Raw genomic sequence first — 22,518 nt, forward strand, 5'->3', positions numbered from 1 at the left:
CCACATGTGGTTAGACTCACCTACAACTCAGGAAGATACTCTGCTTGGGGCAACCGTCAGTAAACACCTTGCCCGTCGGATGGGTCCCCCGACTCTCGCCCAACTCACAGGCCTCCTCTGAATCAAAAGAGAGAAAGGGGTTTTCACCTTGTAAAGAGAAGAATAAAGGTGAGCTTCAGCTGGATAGAGGTGGAGATTGATCTAACCGGAACAGTGTGCTGTAATCCAGATAGAGGGATAGAGGTAGGGACTGGTCTGACCTGGACAGTGTGCTGTGATCCGGATAGAGGGATAGAGGTGGAGACAGATGGAGCTGGGGTGGAGACTGATGGATCTGGGCTGGAGACCGATGGACCTGGGGTGGAGACCGATGCTCCTGGGGTGGAGACTGATGCTCCTGAGCTGGAGACAGATGGATCTGGGGTGGAGACCGATGGACCTGGGCTGGAGACCGATGGACCTGGGCTGGAGATTGATGCTCCTGGGGTGGAGACTGATGCTCCTGAGCTGGAGACAGATGGATCTGGGCTGGAGACCGATGGATCTGGGCTGGAGACCGATGGACCTGGGGTGGAGACCGATGGACCTGGGGTGGAGATTGATGCTCCTGGGCTGGAGACTGATGCTCCTGGGCTGGAGACTGATGCTCCTGGGCTGGAGACTGATGCTCCTGGGCTGGAGACTGATGGAGCTGCTTGAATGATGAATTATGGAGAAAATAATTGACTGTGCCTGGTAGAGGTGTGGAACTGACAGCCAGAAGAGGTTAGACCAGGAAGCTCAGTTCCAACCAGCACTGGAACCGTCAGGCTAAATCTAAATCTTCTCCATCATCCAAACACAGGGATAACCTGGGAGCTCACCAATCCATAGGATGGGTCTCCGTTCATCTGGAATTTCTCTGATCAATGGAACGGGAATCCATACACCTGGGAGCTCTCGGATCAGAAGGACAGGGCTCCATACACTGGGGAGTTCTCCAGTCGATGGGATGGATCTCCACACACCTGGGAGTTCTCTGATCAGTGGGGTGGGTCCCCATACACCTGGGAGTTCTGCAGTCGATGGGACGGATCTCCACACACCTGGGAACTCTCCAATCTGTAGGATGGGTCCCCATACACCTGGGAATTCTCTGATCAGTAGGACGGGTCCCCATACATCTGGATGTTCCTGTGCACAGGGCTACACTACTCAGCGAGGCAGTACTGCAGAACACCCACCTGGTAATCTGGTGACAAAAGGTGGCAGCAGCTTGGATTCTGCAGCCTCAACGTTGTGGAAGATGATCGATCCCGAGTCCAATCCCAGACACAAGTGGCTGCCCTGAAAGTGAAGCGAGGTGTTCAGGAGTTTCAGTTGTGACTTTCTGTTTGTGTCTGGGTGTCTGTTGTGGCTCAGTCACCCATCCATTCACTCACTCAGAGGATCCAGAGGAGGTTCACAAGAATTATTCCAGCAATGAAAGGGTTAACGTACGAGGGGCTCGGAGCCTGGACTCATCGGAGTTCAGAAGAATGGGGGTGATATCATTTGACACCTATCAAATACTGAAAGGCCTCGATAGAGTGGATGTGCAGAGGATGTTTCCTATGGTGGGGGAGCCTAAGACCAGAGGGCACAGCCTCAAATAGAGGGACATCCATTTAGAACAGCGATGAGGAGGAATTTGTTTCGCCAGAGGGTGGTGGGTCTCTAGAATTCATGTCACAGATGGCTGTGGAGGCCAAGTCATTGGGTATATTTAAGGTGGAGGCTGATAGATTCTTGATTACTGAAGGTGCAAAGGTGACAGGGAGACGGGAGTAGAATGGGGGTGAGAGGGATAATAAATCAGTTATAATGGAATGGGAGAGCGGACTTGATGAGCTGAAAGGCCTCACTTTCTTCCTGTGTCTTATGGTCTGATGGTAGTCAACTGGGCTAGGCATCCGGAGTCAAGTTCAAATCAAACTTCAGCAGCCAGGCGGTAAAAATCGTGCAGAATTTAACTTTAGCTTCATTGACGCTATTCTTGTGAAGCTGGGTGCCCGTGATGCTGGGTGCCCGGGTCGCTGGGTGCCCGTGATGCTGGGTGCCCGGGTCGCTGGGTGCCCGGGTCGCTGGGTGCCCGTGATGCTGGGTGCCCAGGTCGCTGGGTACCCGTGATGATGGGTAGCAGTGACGCTGGGTACCCGTGATGATGGGTAGCAGTGACGCTGGGTGCCCGTGATGCTGGGTGCCCGTGATGATGGGTAGCAGTGATGCTGGGTAGCAGTGTCGCTGGGTGCCCGTGATGATGGGTAGCAGTGTCGCTGGGTGCCCGTGATGATGGGTAGCAGTGACGCTGGGTGCCCGTGATGCTGGGTGCCCGGGTCGCTGGGCACCCATGATGGGTAGCAGTGACACTGGGTGCCCGTGATGATGGGTAGCAGTGTCGCTGGGTACCCGTGATGATGGGTAGCAGTGACGCTAGGTGCCCGTGATGATGGGTAGCAGTGTCGCTGGGTACCCGTGATGATGGGTAGCAGTGACGCTGGGTGCCCGTGATGATGGGTAGCAGTGTTGCTGGGTGCCCGGGTCGCTGGGTACCCGTGATGCTGGGTACCCGTGATGATGGGTAGCAGTGACGCTGGGTGCCCGGGTCACTGGGTACCCGTGATGCTGGGTACCCGTGATGATGGGTAGCAGTGACGCTGGGTGCCCGTGATGATGGGTAGCAGTGACGCTGGGTGCCTGTGATGCTGGGTAGCAGTGACGCTGGGTGCTTGGGACGCTGGTTATCACTCATGCTGTGCTCCAGTGATACTGGGTATCTGTGATGCTGGGAGCCCATGACGCCGGGTGTCAGTGACCCTGGGAGTCTGTGACACTGTGTCAGTGACGCTGGGTGTTCGTGACGGATCTGCATGCATGAAATCAGAATCAGATTTCTGGGACATGCCCTGTTCCCGTTAGCACCATCGGGGAAGAGAAAGGGAGCCTGAACCATCCATGAACTTCATTACTAATTATAGCAACATTTTGTCTTTGCATTGAAGTGCTACCAAAAAGGAAATGTCTGGGATAATAAACCTGATTCTGATTCCGAAGCTTCACCCGGGAACAATCCGAACTACACACACTCACACACATACACACACTCACACACACACAGAGACAGAGAGAGAGAGAGAGACACACACACACAGAGACACACACACACAGACACACACACACACACACAGAGACAGAGAAAGACACACACACACAACACACACACACACACACACACACACACACTCACACAGATACACACACACAGACGCACACACACGCACACACACGCACACACAGATATACACACACGTGTGCACACACACACAGGCACACACACACACACAGATATACACACACGTGTGCGCACACACACAGGCACACACACGCACACACAGATATACACACACGTGTGCGCACACACACAGGCACACACACGCACACACAGATATACACACACGTGTGCGCACACACACAGGCACACACACACACACACACAGGCACACACACACACACACACACACACACAGACACACATGCACACACACACAGTACAAGGTCAGAGACAAAGGTGTGAGTGGGCTGATTCAGCACCATGTGCCCTGACAGTGACCACGGTAACACGCCCTCTGCCACGACACACCACAACGTGTCCCCCTCGTCCAGCCCATTGAACCTGCACGCCAAGCCCAATCGACCACTATGCGTGGAAAAGACAGGGTGCCAAGTCCTTCGCAGATTTCCAGGCAAAGAGCGGGTCACGGTCACTTGGAATCTCCCCAGACACACGGTTACGTACTATTATTGAGAGGCTGGTGGTGCTCTGAGGGATCAGTACTTCCTGGAGCAGATCGAGCTTGGGCAGACTCCAGATCTTTAGACACTTGCCAGCTATCTCCTGGCCCACGCATATTAACCGATGCTCTTCACTCTGCTTTATGAGGCTAAGCTGAAACACATCATTTACAAGTAAGTCAGTGATAGACTCACACTGTGCAGAAACAGGCCATTCGGCCCATCGTGTCAGGTTCAGATTCAGATCTACCAATCACATGTACAGTACCATGCCAAAACCTGGAGCACAGATATATGTGCCTAAAGATGCTGGGAATGGCAGGGTGCCAGAGACTATTGCACAGTACTGTAGTAATTTTATGTATTGCACTGTACTGCTGCCACAAAAACAAATTTCATGACATATGTGAGTGATGATAAACCTGATTCTGATATGGGTCTCTGTTGTGGACTGAGAGTGGGGAGGGGGCAGGGAGAGGGGAATCATGGTTGGGAAAAAGGGAAGGGAGAGGGGAGGGAGCGGGAAGCACCAGAGAGATATTGATCAATAAACCCAATTGTTTGGAATCAAATTACCTTTCCTGGTCTCTCAGGGCTGGGTGCTTCTGAACCTGTGCCAACCCCCACCCCGGCCACTCCTTCTCTGTCTCCTGCCCCACAACCCTCCCATGGCGCTCCACCCTCGCCATTCCCAACATCCTTCACTCCCGCCAGATTTACAAACGCTCTCCATTCCATGTTGACAAATACAGTCCTGTGCAAAAGTCTTAGGCATATATAGCTAGGGTGCCCGAGACTCTTGCTCTATACTGTGCATTCAAAGTATTCAAAATACATCATCAAGGAATGTATACATTATACAACCACAGGCAGTCGCAAAGCAAGGAACCCGAGAGAACCCAATTTAAAAAAATTAAGACCTATCCCCAAAATGCACAGAGGAAGAGAAGGAAAAAAACGAAACAGCAGCATTCCGAACCACAATGAAACACCATTAACACAAATGACACATTTCACTGTATGTTTTGATGTACATGGGATAAATAAATCTGAATCCGAATTTGAATTAGTGAAACGATTCATTTTGTTTTAACAACAAACGCTCCCAAAAATATGCTGGGGGCAAGTGTCACCACACATCCCAGCGCCGACATAACATGTAAGCAATGTTCGGCCGAACAGCACAAACAAGAAGTGACGGGTGAGCAGAGCTGGCGAGCAGCAGAGACTCCCGCTGAACTCCCGTCAGGGAGAAGACAAACTCCTTCAGGGTAACACCCCTCACAGAGACTGTCCTGTGGAACAGCGACTCATACACAGAAGAGATTCTGCAGATGATGGGAATCCAGAGCAGCACACACAAAATGCTGGAGGAACTCTGCAGGTCTGCTGTCCTCCCGCTCTTTGACCACGTGCACCTGTCCCCTCCCCTCCTTCTCCTCGGTCTCACCTACCCCCTTCCAGCTTGTCACTTCATTCCTCTCCCCCTACCCAACTTCTTCCTCACCTGGTCTCACACTTCACCTGCCAGCTTGTCCTTCCTCCTTTCCCAATCTTCATATTCCGGCTTCTACCCGCTTGCTTTCCAGTTCTGATTGATTTATTAGTCATAGTCATACTTTATTGATCCCGGGGGAAATTGGTTTTTGTTACAGTTGCACCATAAATAATAAATAGTAATAGAACCATAAACAGTTAAATAGTAATATGTAAATTATGCCAGGAAATAAGTCCAGGACCAGCCTATTGGCTCAGGGTGTCTGACCCTCCATTGAGATATGGCGTGGACCAGGCCCTTTCAGCAATCCCTCGATTTAACCCTAACCTAATCACAGGACAATGTACAATGACCAATTAACCTACCGATTGAGGAAACCTACACAGTCACAGGGAGAACATACAAACTCCCCCCCCCCACCCCCCAGGCAGCGGCAAGAATTGAACCCTTGTTGCCTGTGCTGTAAAATGTTGTGCTAACCACTACAGTACCGTGCCTCCAATGATGAGACTCAGCCCAAAACGTCAACTGTTTATTCCCCTCCATCGGTGCTGCCTGACCTGCTGAGTTCCTCCAGCATTTTGTGCCTGTTACTCACTTCCAGTTAGGTCCTAAAACCCGACCCCAGGAAGATGGCAAACACGAGGAATTCTGCAGATGCTGGAAATTCAAGCAACACACATCAAAGTTGCTGGTGAACACAGCAGGCCAGGCAGCATCTCTAGGAAGAGGTACAGTCGACGTTTCAGGCTGAGACGCTTCTTTCAGTTAGTCCTGACGAAGGGTCTCAGCCCAAAACGTCGACTGTACCTCTTCCTAGAGATGCTGCCTGGCCTGCTGCGTTCACCAGCAACTTTTATGTGTGTTCCCAGGAAGATGAACCAAGCAGTTAGCCAACAGTCAGAGAACCAATGGGAGAAGCAGAGAGGTGGGGCTTTTGCAGACGGACATATCAAGCAACCAATGGCAGTAAATGGAGGTGGGAGGTCAGGCAATGAACTACACAAGGGTTAATATCAGCATGGCGGCTTGCCCGTGTCCTGGTGACTCACCGGCCCTTTGTGCGCCTGCACGACATGGTACAGCACCTTGTCTAAATCAGCGTCCACGAAGAGCATCCGGCCATCCTGCCAAAGGAACAGAGTCTCTGTGAGGAGAGCGGCAGCTGACAGCGACATCCTCCCTCCCTCAGCACCTGAGCCACTCTTCATCCGCTGGAGAGCAGATTGCCCGCAGGGACCCCCAGTAACGGGAAACGAACAGAGCACTGGCAGAGGCAGCGGATATTAAAGAGGTGTATGGGGGGGTTGATGGAACCTTGACAGGAATTCTGCTGAAGGTCTCCCCAGTTTAAGGAAGGCTGTTGTTTACAGTGGTTTACAGCACCCAGCGATCTTGTCCTGCCTCTGTCTGTAAGGAGTAAATCTTCCCTTCCGGCGCCAATATAGCATGCCCAAAACTTATTAACCCTAACCGGTTCATCCTTGTATTGTGGGAAGAAACCGGAGCACCCGGGGGCAACGCATATTGTCATGGAGAGAAGGTATGAACTCCTTACAGATCACGGTGAGAACTGAACCCCTGTCACCGGTGTTACGTTCCTGTGCATCCTGAATCCGTTGCTTCATTTGGCGGTAAAGATTTTCATTATGCTTGCTTACTGCCCGTTATGCCACTGGCTTTTGGGGCAACAGTGAAGGCCCGGTCCTCTCTCTCTGTCCATCCACTCTGTCGCATACGGATACAGAAAGATTCTTCACGGCCGTTTCCACAGCCTGTTTCATTGTGGGAGGGATGTAAAGGATTGAGGGGCGGCGCTGGATGCCACATGCCATCAAAGCTTTTGTGTCTGCCGCCTTGGGGAGCAGGTTTGCCGCCCCTGCTGGTCTGACAACTTTCCCTTTGCCCCACTCTGACCTCACCTCCAGACCCAGCAGCAAGAACTGGTCGGAATCGCCACACGCCATCCCCTCGCTGGTTGCGTAGTAGACAGGGGAGGAGAGGGTCCCAATGCAGCAGCAGCCACTGACCGGTACCTTCCACAGGCTCCCGTCAAACGGGGACAATCGCATATCCTCAGCCACCGATCTGAGCAGTTCAAGGCAAAAACAAACATTTTTGTTTACTAAAGTTTGTGGGCTATGTTAACCGTAAGATTGAGAGCCTGTCAAACTGCAAAGATACGGGGTTCCCATGTGTCAGTTCCTGTGACCAAATTATCACTATAGGCATCTCACACACACAAAGTGCTGGTGAACGCAGCAGGTCAGGCAGCATCTATAGGAAGAGGTACAGTCGACGTTTCGGGCAGAGACCCTTCGTCAGGACTATAGACATCTGTGTGCTTTAACCCTTGAATTAGAGAATTAATCATTCTCAGGAATGTTCCTGGAGCATTTTTCATTCCAAATGGCAGAACATTATATTCATACAAGCCAGAAGGTGTTACAAATGCAGAAATTTCTCTACCTCTATCTGTCAATGGAACATACCAATACCTTTTTAACAGATTGATCTTTGTAAGAAACTTAGCTGTTCCAACCTTGTCTACACAATCATCCACTCTAGGGATGGGATGGCTGGGGAAGAGGGAATCTGATAGGAGAGGACAGAAGACCAGAGAGGGAAGGGAAATGGGAGGAGCACCAGAGGGAGGTGATGGGCAGGTAAGGAGATAAGGTGAGAGAGGGAACTGGGAATGGGAATGGTGAAGGGGGTGCAGCAATTACCAGAAGATCGAGAAATCAATGTTCATGACATCAGGTTGGAGGCTACCCAGACAGAATATAAGGTGTTGTCCTTCCAACCTGAGTGTGGCCTCATCGTGGTAGTAGAGGAGGCCGTGGACTGACATGCTGGAATGGGAATAGGGAGTAGAAATTGACATGGGTGGCCACTGGGAGATCCCATTTTTTGTGGCAGATGGAGCGTAAGTGCTCAGTGAACCGGTCTCCCAAACTACATCAGGTCTCACCGATATACAGGAGGCCACACCGGGAGCACCGAACACGGTAAATGACCCCAACAGACTCACAGGTGAAGTGTTGCCTCACCTGGAAGGACTGTTTGGGGCCCTGAATGGTAGTGAGGGAGGAGGTGTAGGGGCAGGTGTAGCACTTGTTCCGCTTGCAATGATAAGTGCTGGGAGGGAGATCAGTGAGGAGGGACGAACGGACAAGGGAGTCGCGTAGGGAGCGATCCCCGTGGAAGGGAGAAAGTGGGGGAGGGGGGAGGGAAAGACATACTGAGTGGTGGGATGGCAGAAGTTACGGAGAATTATGTGCTGGACGCAGAGGCTGGTGCGGTGGTAGGGGTGAGGACAAGATGAACCCTATCCCTGGTGGGGGGTGGAGGGAGGATGGGGCGAGGGCAGCACTGATGGTGAAGGAAGGGAAGCCCCAAATCACTACTTTGACCAGTTTGCACTAAAATTGACCTTTTTTTGTTCTAATTGTATTCTCACTTGTAAGAATCGTGTATAATTTATGTTTATTTGTGAAAGCTTTGTTCAATTGGGGTTAGAATTATTATTTTGCTTGTATTTTTCTTGTTCTTTAATTTTCCTGTCCCTACTTATACTTTCATATTATCACCTATATGCATGTAACCATTCTGCAAATTTTCCAGTAATTACGACATAGTTGCTTCTATATTTTTCTAGAAATATCTCAGTTTTTCCAGTAACAGAAGACACTCTACTTGAATCTGGCTATCTGATAGATTAATTGTTATCAATTAATTGTAAATTTTTTGGTATATTTTCTTCTCTTGCTGGCGGTTTGATGTTTATTTTTAGAAGCTTTTTGTATGACGCATGGCTCCGGGGTTGTACACCTAATGGGTTCTTTTTTTTCCTCACTTTTCTGCTTAGTAGGTTTTTTTTGTTATCACAAAATTCTGTTTCAATCTTTAAGATAATCCCTTTTTTGCAACATTGTAAGTGTTGTTCCTTCAATGTACTCGTGTTATTTCTTTCGTATAATATAACAATAGAAAGATTTGAAAAGAAAGAATTGTTATCACTGGAAGTTTTGCTATCTCAGGTCTGGGTATGAGACGACCATGACTGCTTTATTTCTTGGCTTTTCTTCATTCTCTTGGCTCCTCTCCCCTTTTTCTTGTTCATTTACCACTCTTTTTACATGGTAGCATAGTGGTTAGCACAACGCTGTACAGTACCAGTGACCCGGGTTCAATTCCCACTACTCTCTGTAAGGAGTTTGTACGCTCTCCCCATGAATACATGGGTTTCCTCCAGGTGCTCTGGTTTCCTCCCACAATCCAAAGATGCACCGGTTGGTAGGTTAATTGGTCATTGTAAATTATCCCAATTAGGCTAGGGGTTCAGGGCAGTGCAGTTCAGAGGGCCAGAAGGGCTTATTCTGCACTGTATCCCAATAAATAAATAAACTCTGAATAAAAACGATCGTAAGCAACATGCTTTATGCCTCATTCTTGACTTCTGAAGAACCTTTGGATCACAAAAGCATCAGGATCCCTGTAGCTGCTTATCAAGGTTCATAGTTCAAATGAAATTTATTACCAAAGAACGTATATTTCACCATCTACTACCCCTAAGGTTCATTTTCTTGCAGGCATTCACAGTAGAACAAAGAAATACAATAGAGTCAATGAAAACCTACAGAATTGGGAGGTGCTGGAGCTGGAGGACTGAGGAGCTCGTCAGCGATGGTAGGGGAAGCAAGGAGTCGCGGGAAGGTGAGACACCTCCAATGCATGACGGTGCACGCCCTCTGCCAAGAACCGACACCACCACCATCCCTCCCCACCCAAAGATCTCAGGGTGTTACTCACATTCGACCCGACTGTCTACCAACATCCAGGAATTGCACGGTCTTGAGTATCTCCAAAATGTTCCACACAGCAACTCTGCAGGCTGGGTTGGTTCTACAGGAGATTGGGGTAGTGATGGGTAGTGATAAATATAACAAATCAGCCACTTATTACCAACACAAGAGGCTCCAAAGATGCTGGAAATCCAGAGCAACACACACACACACAAAATTCTAGATGAACTCAGCAGGTCAGGCAGCGTCTACAGAAATGAATCAACAGTCAACGTTTTGGGCCGAGACCCTTCATCAGGATCAGCGCACACTGACACTCAGACACAAATACTGACACACTCACACTCAGAGACAAATACCGACACACTCACACTCAGACAAATACTGACACACTCACACTCAAACACAAATACTAATACACTCACAGACACAAATACTGACACACTCACGCACACTCAAACACAAATACTAATACACTCACACTTTGAGACAAATACCGACACAATCACACTCAGAGACAAGTAGCGACACACTCACACTCAGAGACAAATATTGACACACTCACACTCAGACACAAACACTCACAGCCACACATGCACACACACTCACATCAAACACACACTCACTCCCACTACCTCAGCGTTATTATTTCCACAACCCGAGTCTGCACTAACTCTGCTCTGTACCACTCTGTTGTTTGACGCTCGTGGCTGTTGGACAGAACATAGAACACCACAGCGCAATACAGGAACTTTGGCCCACGATGTTGTGTCGACCTTTAAACTCACTCCAAGATCAATCTAACCCTTCCCTCCAACACAGCCCTCCATGTTTTTATCATCCACGTACCTGTCTAAGAGTCTTTTAAATATCCCTAATGTATCTGCCTCCACCCCCACCTCTGGCAGCGCATTCCACACACCCACCACTCTCTTGTGTAAATATCTACCACCGACATCCCCCAGTACTTTTTCTCCCAATTACCTTAAAATTATCCCCCTGGTATTAGCCATTTCCATCCCTTTCCACTGAGTCTATGCCTTTCTATCATCTTGCACACCTCTAACAAGTCACCTCTCATCCTCCTTCACTCCAAAGAGAAAAGCCCTGGCTCGCTCAGCCTATCCTCATAAAACATGCTCATTGGAACACCAACTCTCACACACACACACACACACACACACACACACACACACACACACGTGTGTGCACATTCACATTTACACACGTACACACACACATATACATTCGGGCACACACACTCACACATAGCCTCGTACACACACTCACATGTACAGTCATACACACACATATACACTCATGCACACTCACATATACACTCGTGCACACACTCACATATACACTCATGCACACACTCACAAGTACACTTGTACACACACGCTAACACAAGGGGTTCTGCTAATTGAGATGTGCTCCCACTGTAAATATGTAATCCTGCAAAGTTATCTGTCTTACTTTCAAAGCGTTGAAGTGAAATGGGTAATTATCTCCCTTAGTGAATTGCTTATTTTTGTCTTTGTATGTCAAACAGTGTGTAAGTGTCAGGGTTGGGGGGGGGAGATCTAGATCCTCTCTCAGTGCTGTTGTGTGTTTAATAAGGACTTGTACCTCTCCCGGTTACAGACTCCCTGTGGTTGCGATTAGCGCGTCACAACAGAGGCAGCATGGTAACACAACCGTTAGTGAATCACTTTACAGTGCCAGTGATCACCAGTCGGGGTCTGAATCCCGCCACTGGCAGGAAAGAGTTTGTATGTTCTCCCCATGACTGTGGGCTCCACCAGACGGTCCGGTTTCCTCCCACATTCCGAAACGTACAAGTTAGGCTCAGTGAGTTGTGTGTCTGCTATGCTGTGCCAACACTTACTGGCTGCCCATCAGAATACCCGCTGGTTTGAGACACTTCACTGCATTTTTTGATGTAGCTGTGATGAGTAAAGCTAAATGATCTATTTTTAAACCGGACACAGCATGAGGAGTTAGGGGCAAAGTTAGGGTTTTGGAACAGGGATATGGGGGAGTTAGAGGTCAGATTAGGGTTTTGGGACAGGGATATGGGGGAGTTAGGGGCAAAGTTAGGGTTTAGGGACAGGAACGAGGGGGCGTTAGAGGTCGGAGGAAGTAAATAAAGGGTTGGGTTTGAGCCCGTGGTCGGACTGCAGTTTGGAGTGCTTCACAATCGAAGCCTGGCAAATCCTGGGGGGTCAGATCAGCAGGTGCTGAGGACAAAGATCAGCGGTTCCAGTGGTCAAGAACTGAGGCCAATCTGCCCCAGGGCCAAAGGGCCGGTGACCCGTCCAAGTCGGCAAGCCTTGGGGTCAGAGGTCCACGCGAGTTTGGAAGTTGGGTCCTGGAGTTCAAAGTCCCATAATCAGAGAGTCCTGGGGTCAAAGCCCAAAGTCAACCAATCCGGGGGGGGGGGGGTGTGATATCGAAGGCCAGTGGTTGAAGCGTGTGGGCCAGCATTCCCAACACCTGCGATTGTGAGAGTCCGTGCCAGAGTCACAGGTTGGGGGCCTGACTGTGTGGTCTTGTTTACTGTTGTTGTTTTGTTGTGTTTATTTAGTCAGCGATGCAGCCCACCCAGCAGCACCACCCAGCAACCCACAGATTCAACTCTAACCTAATCACAGGACAATTTACAATGACCAGTTAACCTACTAACCAGTACGTCTGTGGACTGTGGGAAGAAGCCGGGCAGTCGCAGGAGAAACACAGACTCTTTACGTCCGCAGCAGGATTGAACTCTAAACTCTGGTACACCCCAAGCTTTAATAACATTGTGCTAACTGCTACACTAACGTGGCACACTGAAAATGGCAATGCCCATAACGCACTAACCCCAACCTGAACCCTGCCTCTCTGAAATCCGGTCGGTGACCACTGGGGTAAACCGATTGTGCTAACCCTTACGCTGTGTGTGAGTGGGTGGGTGTGCGGGTAAGGGGCTTGGCTCCCCGTTGTCGTTGTTCTGAACACTGTGGGTGTGCTGCGTTGGTGCCAGAATGTGTGGTGACACATGTGGGCAGCCCCCAGCCCAGCCGGTCGTTAACACAAACCACAGATTTCACCGTACGCTTCGATGTATGCGTGATAAATAAATTAATCTGAATTGGAACCTCTCTCTCAGTATGTCCCCACTCTCACTCACTTGCTGCTGTAGATCCAGATCTCTGCAGGGTCCACGAGGAAGAAGATCAGGTTCTTGGCCCTGTTGTAGACATACTGCAACAGAGTGCGGGTTGGAAGAGGGAGGACTTGCGACAGTTTCAGCCCTTGACCCTGGGACATGATGTGCAGGCTAGAGTCACCAAGCAGGAAGCATGGAGAAAAATTACAAGCACGTTCCCAGGACTTGAGGACCTGAGTCATGGGACAAGGCTGAATAGGTCAGGACTGCATTCCCCAGAACGCAGGAGTATGACAGGTGATTGGATAGAGGGATACAGAATTATGAGGGGTATGCTTTTTTATAGCCGGTTGGGGGGGAACTTCTCCACTAGAGGGTGATGAGTGTGGAATGAGCTGCTAGCAGAGTGCTAGGTGTGGGTTCTGTTATAGCAGTTAAGAAAAGTTTGGATGAGGAGGGTTGCGGAGATCAATTGGGATTAAGCAGATCGGGCTGACACAGACTAGATGGGCTGAAGGGCCCATTTGTTTGCTGTCGTGCTGTATGACTCCATCTCCAATGTGGCCTCAAGGGCTTTACAATGTCAAGTTGCATTTACGACCAGCCAGCTACTCGTCAATTTGGAGACCCCGAGCTCTGAGACAGTGGCCTCAAGGTCCTTACTGTCCACTGACGAGCTCAAACAGGGGACTAGGATTAACCCCACAGCTGGTCAAAGACCATCAGATATTGTTGCAGAAATAGGCCATTCAGCCCGTCAACCCAGAGGTCAGGATGAAGGAAAGGGATAGAAGCTAAAAAAAGAGAGGGTTTCACCCTGGCAGAGGAAGGATTTTCAAAGGTTGGTGACAATTTGAAAGACTGGCCCTACCCAGGACAGATGACTGCAGTGACTGGCTTTCAGTGACCTTCGCCCCAAGATGAAGAACTAAATAGAAGCAAGATATTCTGTAAACACCTGTAGGGAATTTGTAAGCTCGTCCTGTGATCTCATAGGATTTGTTGTTGATGGAAATTATGTGTTTCACTGTATATTTCAATGTACACGTGACAAATAAAGCTAATCTTTATGTTGAGGAACCAACAAGGATTGATGTACTGTGGACAGAGAAAGACTTAATTAGCAACCCTGTTGAAGTGAACTGCCTCAGGAAAGGGTGAAAATGGTAGCAAAGAATGTGCTGTTAAGATGGAGAATTATGCTGTGGTTTCAAAGACGAGCACTGTGAATCCAAATAAAGAAACATTTTTAAACTGTCTGTCTATGGTCCATATCCCCCCCATTCCCTGTCTGTCCATGGTCCACATCCCCCCCCCATTCCCTGTCTATCCATGGTCCATATCCCCCCCCATTCCCTGTCTGTCAATGGTCCATATCCCCCTGTTCCCTGTTTCCCTGTTTGTCCGTGCGCCTGTCCATATACCTCCTGAACAGCCCTGTTGTGTTTCCTTCTACCCGCTCCTCTGGTAGTCTGATCCAAGTATCTACTGCTCTCGGTGTTAATAACCCTTATCCCACACACCTGCTTTGAATTTTCCCCTCCCTCCTTCAAGGTTACATCTGAAGTTTGCCATTTCCATGTTGGTTCTCTGACTGTCCCCCAAGTGTGTGCCTCTCCAAGCTTTCGAAGTACTCAGGGATCAGCTGGAGAGTGGTGAGAGGGTGGAAATCTCCACCTCTGGCTTCTGGGAGAGTGTCTGGGTACTGTACAGTAGACACTGGACAGTGGACACTCAACTCTGGACAATGGTCACTGATCACTAGGCACACGGCTGTGGTCCCTGGACCCTGGGCACTATTCTTTAGACATTCGGAATTACTCAAGTTCACTGTCATCTGACTGTACATATATACACCAAACGAAACAACGTCCCCCCGGACCCAGAAATCGTATATCACACACAGCACATAGAGCAAAATATTACCACAAAGAAGTTATTAAAATATAATTCAAAATGCACGTGAAGTGTGTGGCACAGGTAGACGTAAACAGTATTCTGGACCCTGGACATGAACTGCAAGAATGAGCGTCCTTCCTACCTGTTCTCCTCCAGCAGGACGCTGAGCCGAGTTGTTTTCTGGCGGGCACAGGCGGTGTCAAGGTGAGTGACTTTGCTGCCGAGGCATCTCCAGAAATGAGCGAAGTAGCTGAGGGAGTAGATGTGGGCACGTCGGCTGGAGCAGCAGTACAGGAGGCTGCCCTCCGTCAGTCCCAACCACTCGACACCCTCCTCCAGCACAGGCAGGCTGCAACAGAGACAGGCACAGTCAGCACCAGCCTGTTACAGCAGCCCAACACCCCGACACACTCAACAACACTCCAACACACTCAACACCCCGACACACTCAACAACACTCCAACACACTCAACACCCCGACACACTCAACAACACGCCAACATACTCACCAACAACACCCTGACACACTCAACACCACCCAACTCCACAGCACACTCAACAACACACCGACACACTGAACAACACCCCAACACACTCAACAACACCCCAAATCGCACAACACCCCGACATGCTCAACACCCCGACACACTCAACAACACCGACACTCAATACCAACACCCCGACACACTCAACAACACCCCAACTCCACAGCACACTCAACACCCCAACACGCTCAACACCCCGACACACTCAACAATATGCCGACATACTCACCAACAACACCCTGACACTCAATACCAACACCCCGACACACTCAACAACACTCCAACACACTCAACACTCCGACACACTCACCAGCCCAACACCCCAACACACTCAACACTCCGACACATTCAACAACACCCCAACACACTGAACAACAAAACCCCAATACACTCACCACCAAGATCCTGATACACTCACTGCTGACACCCCGACACACTCGCTGACACCCTGACATACTCAACAACACACCAACACACACAGACCACCACAACCTAACACAGTCACCGACACCCCAACACACTGAGATACACAAGAACAACATCCCAACACACTCACAGTCAACAACCCAACACCCTCATAGCCAACACCCTGACACACTCACAGCCAACACTCTGGCACAGCAAATACCCACATACGGACAGGGGAGACCACTCTGACTGGCTGCACCACCACCTGCTACAGAGGCTCCAATGCACAGCATTGGAAAAAGATGCAGAGAGTTGTAACCTCAAACAACCTCCACGGGGGGGTACAACCCACCCCTCCACTGAGGACATCTTCAAAAAGTGGTGTCTTGAGAAGGTGGGACCCATCGTTATGGACCCCACCTCCCAGGACACACCCCTTTCTCATTATAGACCCCACCACCCAGGACACGCCCCTTTCTCATTACTACCATCAGGGAGGAGGAACAGGAGAGTGAAGATACTCACTCAATGTTTCAGGAACAGCTTCTTCCCCTCTGACATCAGATTTCTGAACAGTCCAAGAACCCATCAACGCTACCTCATTTTTTGCTCACTTTTTGCCACTATTTAATTATTTTTTATGTACTTGTGTTATAATTTATAGTAATTTTCATGTGCTGCTGCCACAAAGCAACACATTTCATGACGTATCTCACTGATAATAAAGCTGATTCAGATTCTGGCACCTTGCTGTATTGCAAAGAACCCATCTGCTGCTACACTTCAGGGAAAGGCTGTGATTGGCGGTGACGGCTGGGGTAGGGTACCCCACCCTTCCCGCACTCTCCCTCGTTACCTGAGGAGCTGGGTCAGTGTGTCCAGCGACCAGAGTCTGATAGTGCCATCCTTCGAGCCAGAAATGAAGATGGAGCTGGTCTCAGGGTGAAGCACAAGGTTTGTGACAGCACGAGTGTGGCCAGTGAACCTGTGAACGAAGACGCCTTTCCTCGTCCACTGGTTAACTAAAGAATGGAAACACAGTGAAGATTAGTGACGCCTTGCATTAATTTACTACCTTCCACACGGTAATGGCGGAGAAACGGCAGGGAGTTGTGGACACAGCTCAGCACAGAATCCAGCCTCCCTTCCAATTATGATGCCTCAAACAGATGGCATCCATCATCGAGGACCTACCACCCAGGACGTGCCCCCTTCTCATTACTACCATCAAGGAGGAGTTACAGGAGCCTGAAGACTCACACTTAACATTTCAGGAACAGCTTCATTGTGTGCAGTTTTGGTCCCCTAATCTGAGGAAAGACATCCTTGCCATAGAGGGAGTACAAAGAAGGTTCACCAGATTGATTCCTGGGATGGCAGGACTTTCATATGAAGAAAGACTGGATGAACTAGGCTTGTACTTGTTGGAATTTAGAAGATTGAGGGGGGATCTGATTGAAACGTATAAGATCCTAAAGGGATTGGACAGGCTAGATGCAGGAAGATTGTTCCCGATGTTGGGGAAGTCCAGAACGAGGAGTCACAGTTTGAGGATAAAGGGGAAGCCTTTTAGGACCGAGATTAGGAAAAACTTCTTCACACAGAGAGTGGTGAATCTGTGGAATTCTCTGCCACAGGAAACAGTTGAGGCCAGTTCATTGGCTATATTTAAGAGGGAGTTGGATATGGCCCTTGTGGCTAAAGGGATCAGGGGGTATGGAGAGAAGGCAGGTTCTTCACGTCATACAGCACGTTAGTGACATAACCCTGATTCCAAATCTGATGGACTCTGTCCACACTTCTCACTACCTCAGTAAAGCAGCCAACATAATCAAAGACCCTACCCAGCCCAGACATACTCTTTTCTCTCCACTCCTGCCCCCCTCAGGCAGAAGGTACAAAAGCCTGTAAGCTCGTACCACCAGGCTCAGGGACACCTTCCATCCCTCTGTTATCAGACTCCCGAACGGTTCCCTCGTACTGTAAGATGGACTCCTGACCTCACAATCAGCTTTGCTATGTCCTTGCGTGCACTGCACCTTCTCTGCGACTGTAGCACTCTATTCGCAGTCTGTTCCACTTTAATGTGCCTGGGTGGCGCGCAAACAAAATCTGTGTCTTGGTACGTACAGTCACCGAGTCTTACAGCCGGCAGAAAGGCTCTTCGGCCCATCTGATCCATGCTGAGCAAGGTGTCCACCAAAGCTAGTCCCAGTTGTCTAATTTTGGCCCACATCCCTCTAAACCCTTCGCCTCCATGTACTTGTCCAAGAACCTTTTGGGCAGCGTGGTAGTGTAGTGATTAGCACAACGCTTTACAGTACCAGCAACCCGGGTTCAATTCCCGCCAGGGAGTTTGTACATTCTTCCTGTGACCACGTGGGTTTCCTCCAGGTCCCCTGGTTTCCTCCCAAAGACGTACTGGTTGATAGGCTAATTGGTCATTGTAAATTGTCCCATGATTAGGCTAGATTGAAACGGGGGGATTGCTGGGTGGCAAGGCCCAAAGGGCCGGACGGTCTATCCTGTGCTGTATCTCCATAAACCACTTACCTCCGAGCACCCTCTGGCTGGAAAGGATGCCCCTCAGGTTCCTATTAAATCTCTCCAGTCAGTCAGTCAGTGGGTGCCGTCCCGAATCCGGGGTTGGCAGCTATGCACCTCTATCTTCTTCGATCTTGCGACAGCATCGAGTACAGCCTCTTCTCCAGTTTGTTCTCACTGGCCACCTTGGCATTGTCTGCCGCCGCCCCCGCTGAACTCGAGCCCGAGGCCATGTCGGCCTCCAGCCGCAGCCACTTCCTCGAGCTCGGCCCTTCCTTAGGCGGAGGCCTTGGGCAGGTCCAGGCATATGGTGCAGCGCCCAAGCTCATCATGTCTCTTCTAACTAAGCGCATAGCATACGATTCATAGATACATGGTGAGGCTTTAATCTCTTCCACGGAAGGTGGCCGTTGGCTCACAAGTAGCTCATCTGCCCTTTGTCAGGTCTTGTTTTTTTTTAGTCCTGCTGGGTGTCCTCACACCCTCCTCACCAGACTAAGTCTGGTGGGGGAGCTGGCCCAAGTCGCCGACCACTCGACCACGGCCCCCGGCCGAGTGCCAGGCGCCCGCCCCCCGCCGAATCTCTCCGAGCGTCCGGCGCCCGACTGAAACCTCTCCACTCTCACCTTAAACATGTGCCCTCTAGTTCCTGATTCCCCGTCCCTGGGACAAAGACAGAGCTACCACCCTACGATGTAATACATCTGTATAAAATCTTGCCTCACTCTCCTTCACTCCAGTGAATAAAACCTTAGACCTGTTCAACCTCTCTCCATAACTCAATCCTGGCAACATCCTGATAGATGTCCTCTGCACACTTCCCAGCTTAATGGCATCTTACCTTTAGGAGGGTGACCGAAACTGGGTACAATACTCCAAGTGCGACCTCACCAATGTCTTTTACAGCTGCAACGTAACTTTACACTGGGTGCCTCGGCCGATGGAGACCAGCATCTTCAGCACCTTGTCTCCCCATGGTGCCACTTTCAGGGAACGGTCTACGTGTACTCCAAGGTCTCTCTGCTCAATAATGAACGGCTTTACCAAAATATTAATTTGAAAACCACGCCCAATTCATCTACTTCCTTTCCCAATACTCTGAGTCCACACCACAAGAAATTGAATCTGTCTATCTTTACAGATCTTTAAAGCATCTTACAGATGAAATTAAAAATAATTAACATGTTGTGTGGCCTCTGTGGAGAAAGACGTAGAGATGATATTTCAGGCGAAAGACCTTTCATTATAGAACATGATACAGGCTCATTGGCCTACAGTGTTACCTTCTCTACCTAACCTACTCAAAGATCAACCCAACCCTTTCCTCCCACAAGGCCTACATTTTTCTATCATCATTGAAGAGTCCCTAATGAATCTGCCTCTATCACCACCCCAGCAGTATGTTCCACACATGCACCACTCTGTGAAAAAACTATCCCTCACCTATACTTTCCACCTATCACCTTAAAACTATACCCTCTTTTACTAGTCATTTCCACTCTGGGAAAAAGTCTCTGGCTATCTGCTCATCTATGCCTCCATCAAATCATCCTCCTTCGCTCCAAAGAGGAAAGCCCCAGCTCGCTCAATCTACCCTCATAAGACATGCTCTCTCACCCAGACAGCATCCTGATGAATCTCCTCTGCACCCTCTCTAAAGCTTGCACATCCTCCCCATAATGAGGTGACCAGAACTGAACGTGATATTCCAAGTGCGGTCTAACCAGGGTTTTATAGAGCTGAAACATAATCTTGAACTTAAACCCACAACTAATGAAGGCCAACACCTTACACCTTAACCACACCATCAACTTGTGAAGCAGCTTTGAGGAGTTTATGGACAAGATCCCCCTGTTCCTCCATACAGTTAAGAATCCTGCTATTAACCCTGTACCCTGCCTTCAAGTTCGACCTTCCAAAGTGAATCACTTCCCACTTTTCCGGGTTGAACTCCATCTGCCACTTCTCAGCCCAGCCCTGCATCCTGTCAATGTCCGGTTGTAACTACACCACCATTCTAGACTATCCACAACACCACCAACATTCGCGTCACCTGCAAGCTCACTAATTTACCTTTCCAATTCCTCATCCAAGTCCTGAGACAATGCTCTCTAATCCAGGCAGCATCCTCTGCACCCTCCCACATCCCTCTTATAACGAGGCAGCAGGAACGGAACACTTAACCCCTTCAGCCCTGGCAGAACTTGGTGTGGGTGTGGGGGTGGGGGGGGGATTCTGTCAAACCCGTTCTGGGGGAAAAGTGACGTTGCCAAGGAGCTTTGCCAAAATAATCCCTCCACGTGGGATCGAACTGCACCACTGTGTCACAACGTGCCCTCCACATCCCCAGATCCCCTCCCCTCTCAGGGTTTCACCACACACCTTTCCCTATAACGAGCCAACCAGAATTGAGTACCATATACACAGTTGGAATATGTCTTCAGTTCTGGTCACCTCATTAAAGGACGGATGAGGAAACTTTACAGGGGAGATTTACCAGGATGGTGCCTGGATTAGAAAGCATGTCTTATGAGGACAGGTTGAGTGAGCTAGGAGTGAAGGAGGATGAGAGGTGACTGGATAGAGGTGTACTCAATGATAAGAGGCACAGATTGAATGGACAGCTAGAGACTTTTACCCAAGGAGGAAAGGGTTAATGAGGGGTCATAATTTTAAGGTGTTTGGAGGAAGTACGGGGGGATATCAGAGGTAGGTGTTTAATGCAGAGTGGTGGGCATGTGGAAAGCGCTGCCAGGGGGTGGTGAGAGAGGCAGATACATCAGGGACATTTAAGAAACTCATAAATAGGCAGATGGATGATCAAAAAATGGAGGGAAGGGTTGGATTGATCTTAGAGTAGATGAGAAGGTTGTGATATGCTGAACTGTTCTGTGCTCTATCCCATGGGAACGTGTTTCCTATCAGACCTTACCATCGTGATCTTCAGAGGCAGTCAGCAGCGACTCATCGTAGGGTGAGGAAATGCAGGCAGTGAGAGAGGACTTGTGCGGGTGAGGGATCACCAGGAGGAGCTGCCCCTTGGTGTTGTAGCAGAACAGAGCCTGGACGGAACAGCAGAGGACCATCTGGCCGCCAACGTCCAACTCCACCTTCCTCACCCAGGTGCCGCCCATGTGGGGGTAGTCAGCCCTGCAGACACAGAAAGGGCACACAGGTACGTGTTTCATATACAACACTCACACACACACACACTCACACACACACACACACACACACACACACTATGCTCCAGGGAACAAAGTCCAACCTGTTGAACCTTTCCCTACAACTCAGGTCCCATTGACCCACCTCGCCTCGCCCCAGTTCTGTCACATCGAATTGCCTCCCCAGTTCAGAGGGAAGTTACAGACTATTGCTTGCGACGATCATTTGCCAGAAAAACAATGATTATCAAACTACTTAGTCGCTTTCCTTGTTTCATTTGCCACCAGGCAGGAGTCACTGAGATTCACCAGCACCATCTTAAAGTGGCCCTCGCCCTCCTCGGACGCAGCGGCCACTCCAGGTCCAATCAAAGGCGCTTTTGTTCATCCTGCACTTCTCCTTTTATGATTGGAAGTCACTGCTGGATAGTAAGAACATCAAGAACTCTAGTTCTACCCCGTCAGCAAGTTGCTCGATAGCGATGGAGCTGGACTTATTACGTGCCATCACTATGCATCGTCTGGACTTGTCACGTACCATAATACAGTGCCCGGTCCAATAAAAAGGTATGACTGACTGTCTTGGACATTTTTATATTATGGTCCGAGACCCTGTTAGACATTGGTAATGTAGAATACTTAAGGTTCAGTTCACTGGTTCATTGGCAAGACCAATGGCGAGCGACATTGC

The 22,518-nt window shown here is 49.6% G+C and overlaps 1 protein-coding gene across 1 annotated transcript in view; it reads right to left on the reverse strand.

Annotated features, from left to right (window-relative positions):
* The window catches only part of LOC140210821 (uncharacterized), a 96,287-nt gene that overhangs the window by 48,714 nt on the left and 25,055 nt on the right, over positions 1–22,518 (reverse strand). Inside the window, exons 7-16 of the mRNA XM_072280087.1 lie at positions 21,596–21,813; positions 16,976–17,141; positions 15,309–15,515; positions 13,289–13,438; positions 10,124–10,216; positions 7,231–7,396; positions 6,361–6,435; positions 3,815–3,964; positions 1,224–1,326; positions 21–117 (exon numbers count right to left, since the gene is read on the reverse strand). Of these exons, the coding sequence (XP_072136188.1) occupies positions 21–117; positions 1,224–1,326; positions 3,815–3,964; positions 6,361–6,435; positions 7,231–7,396; positions 10,124–10,216; positions 13,289–13,438; positions 15,309–15,515; positions 16,976–17,141; positions 21,596–21,813 (1,425 nt within the window). The remainder of the gene's footprint in view (positions 1–20; positions 118–1,223; positions 1,327–3,814; positions 3,965–6,360; positions 6,436–7,230; positions 7,397–10,123; positions 10,217–13,288; positions 13,439–15,308; positions 15,516–16,975; positions 17,142–21,595; positions 21,814–22,518) is intronic.

Source organism: Mobula birostris, chromosome 16 (genome assembly GCF_030028105.1).
Source record: "Mobula birostris isolate sMobBir1 chromosome 16, sMobBir1.hap1, whole genome shotgun sequence".
Lineage (NCBI taxonomy): Eukaryota > Metazoa > Chordata > Chondrichthyes > Myliobatiformes > Myliobatidae > Mobula > Mobula birostris.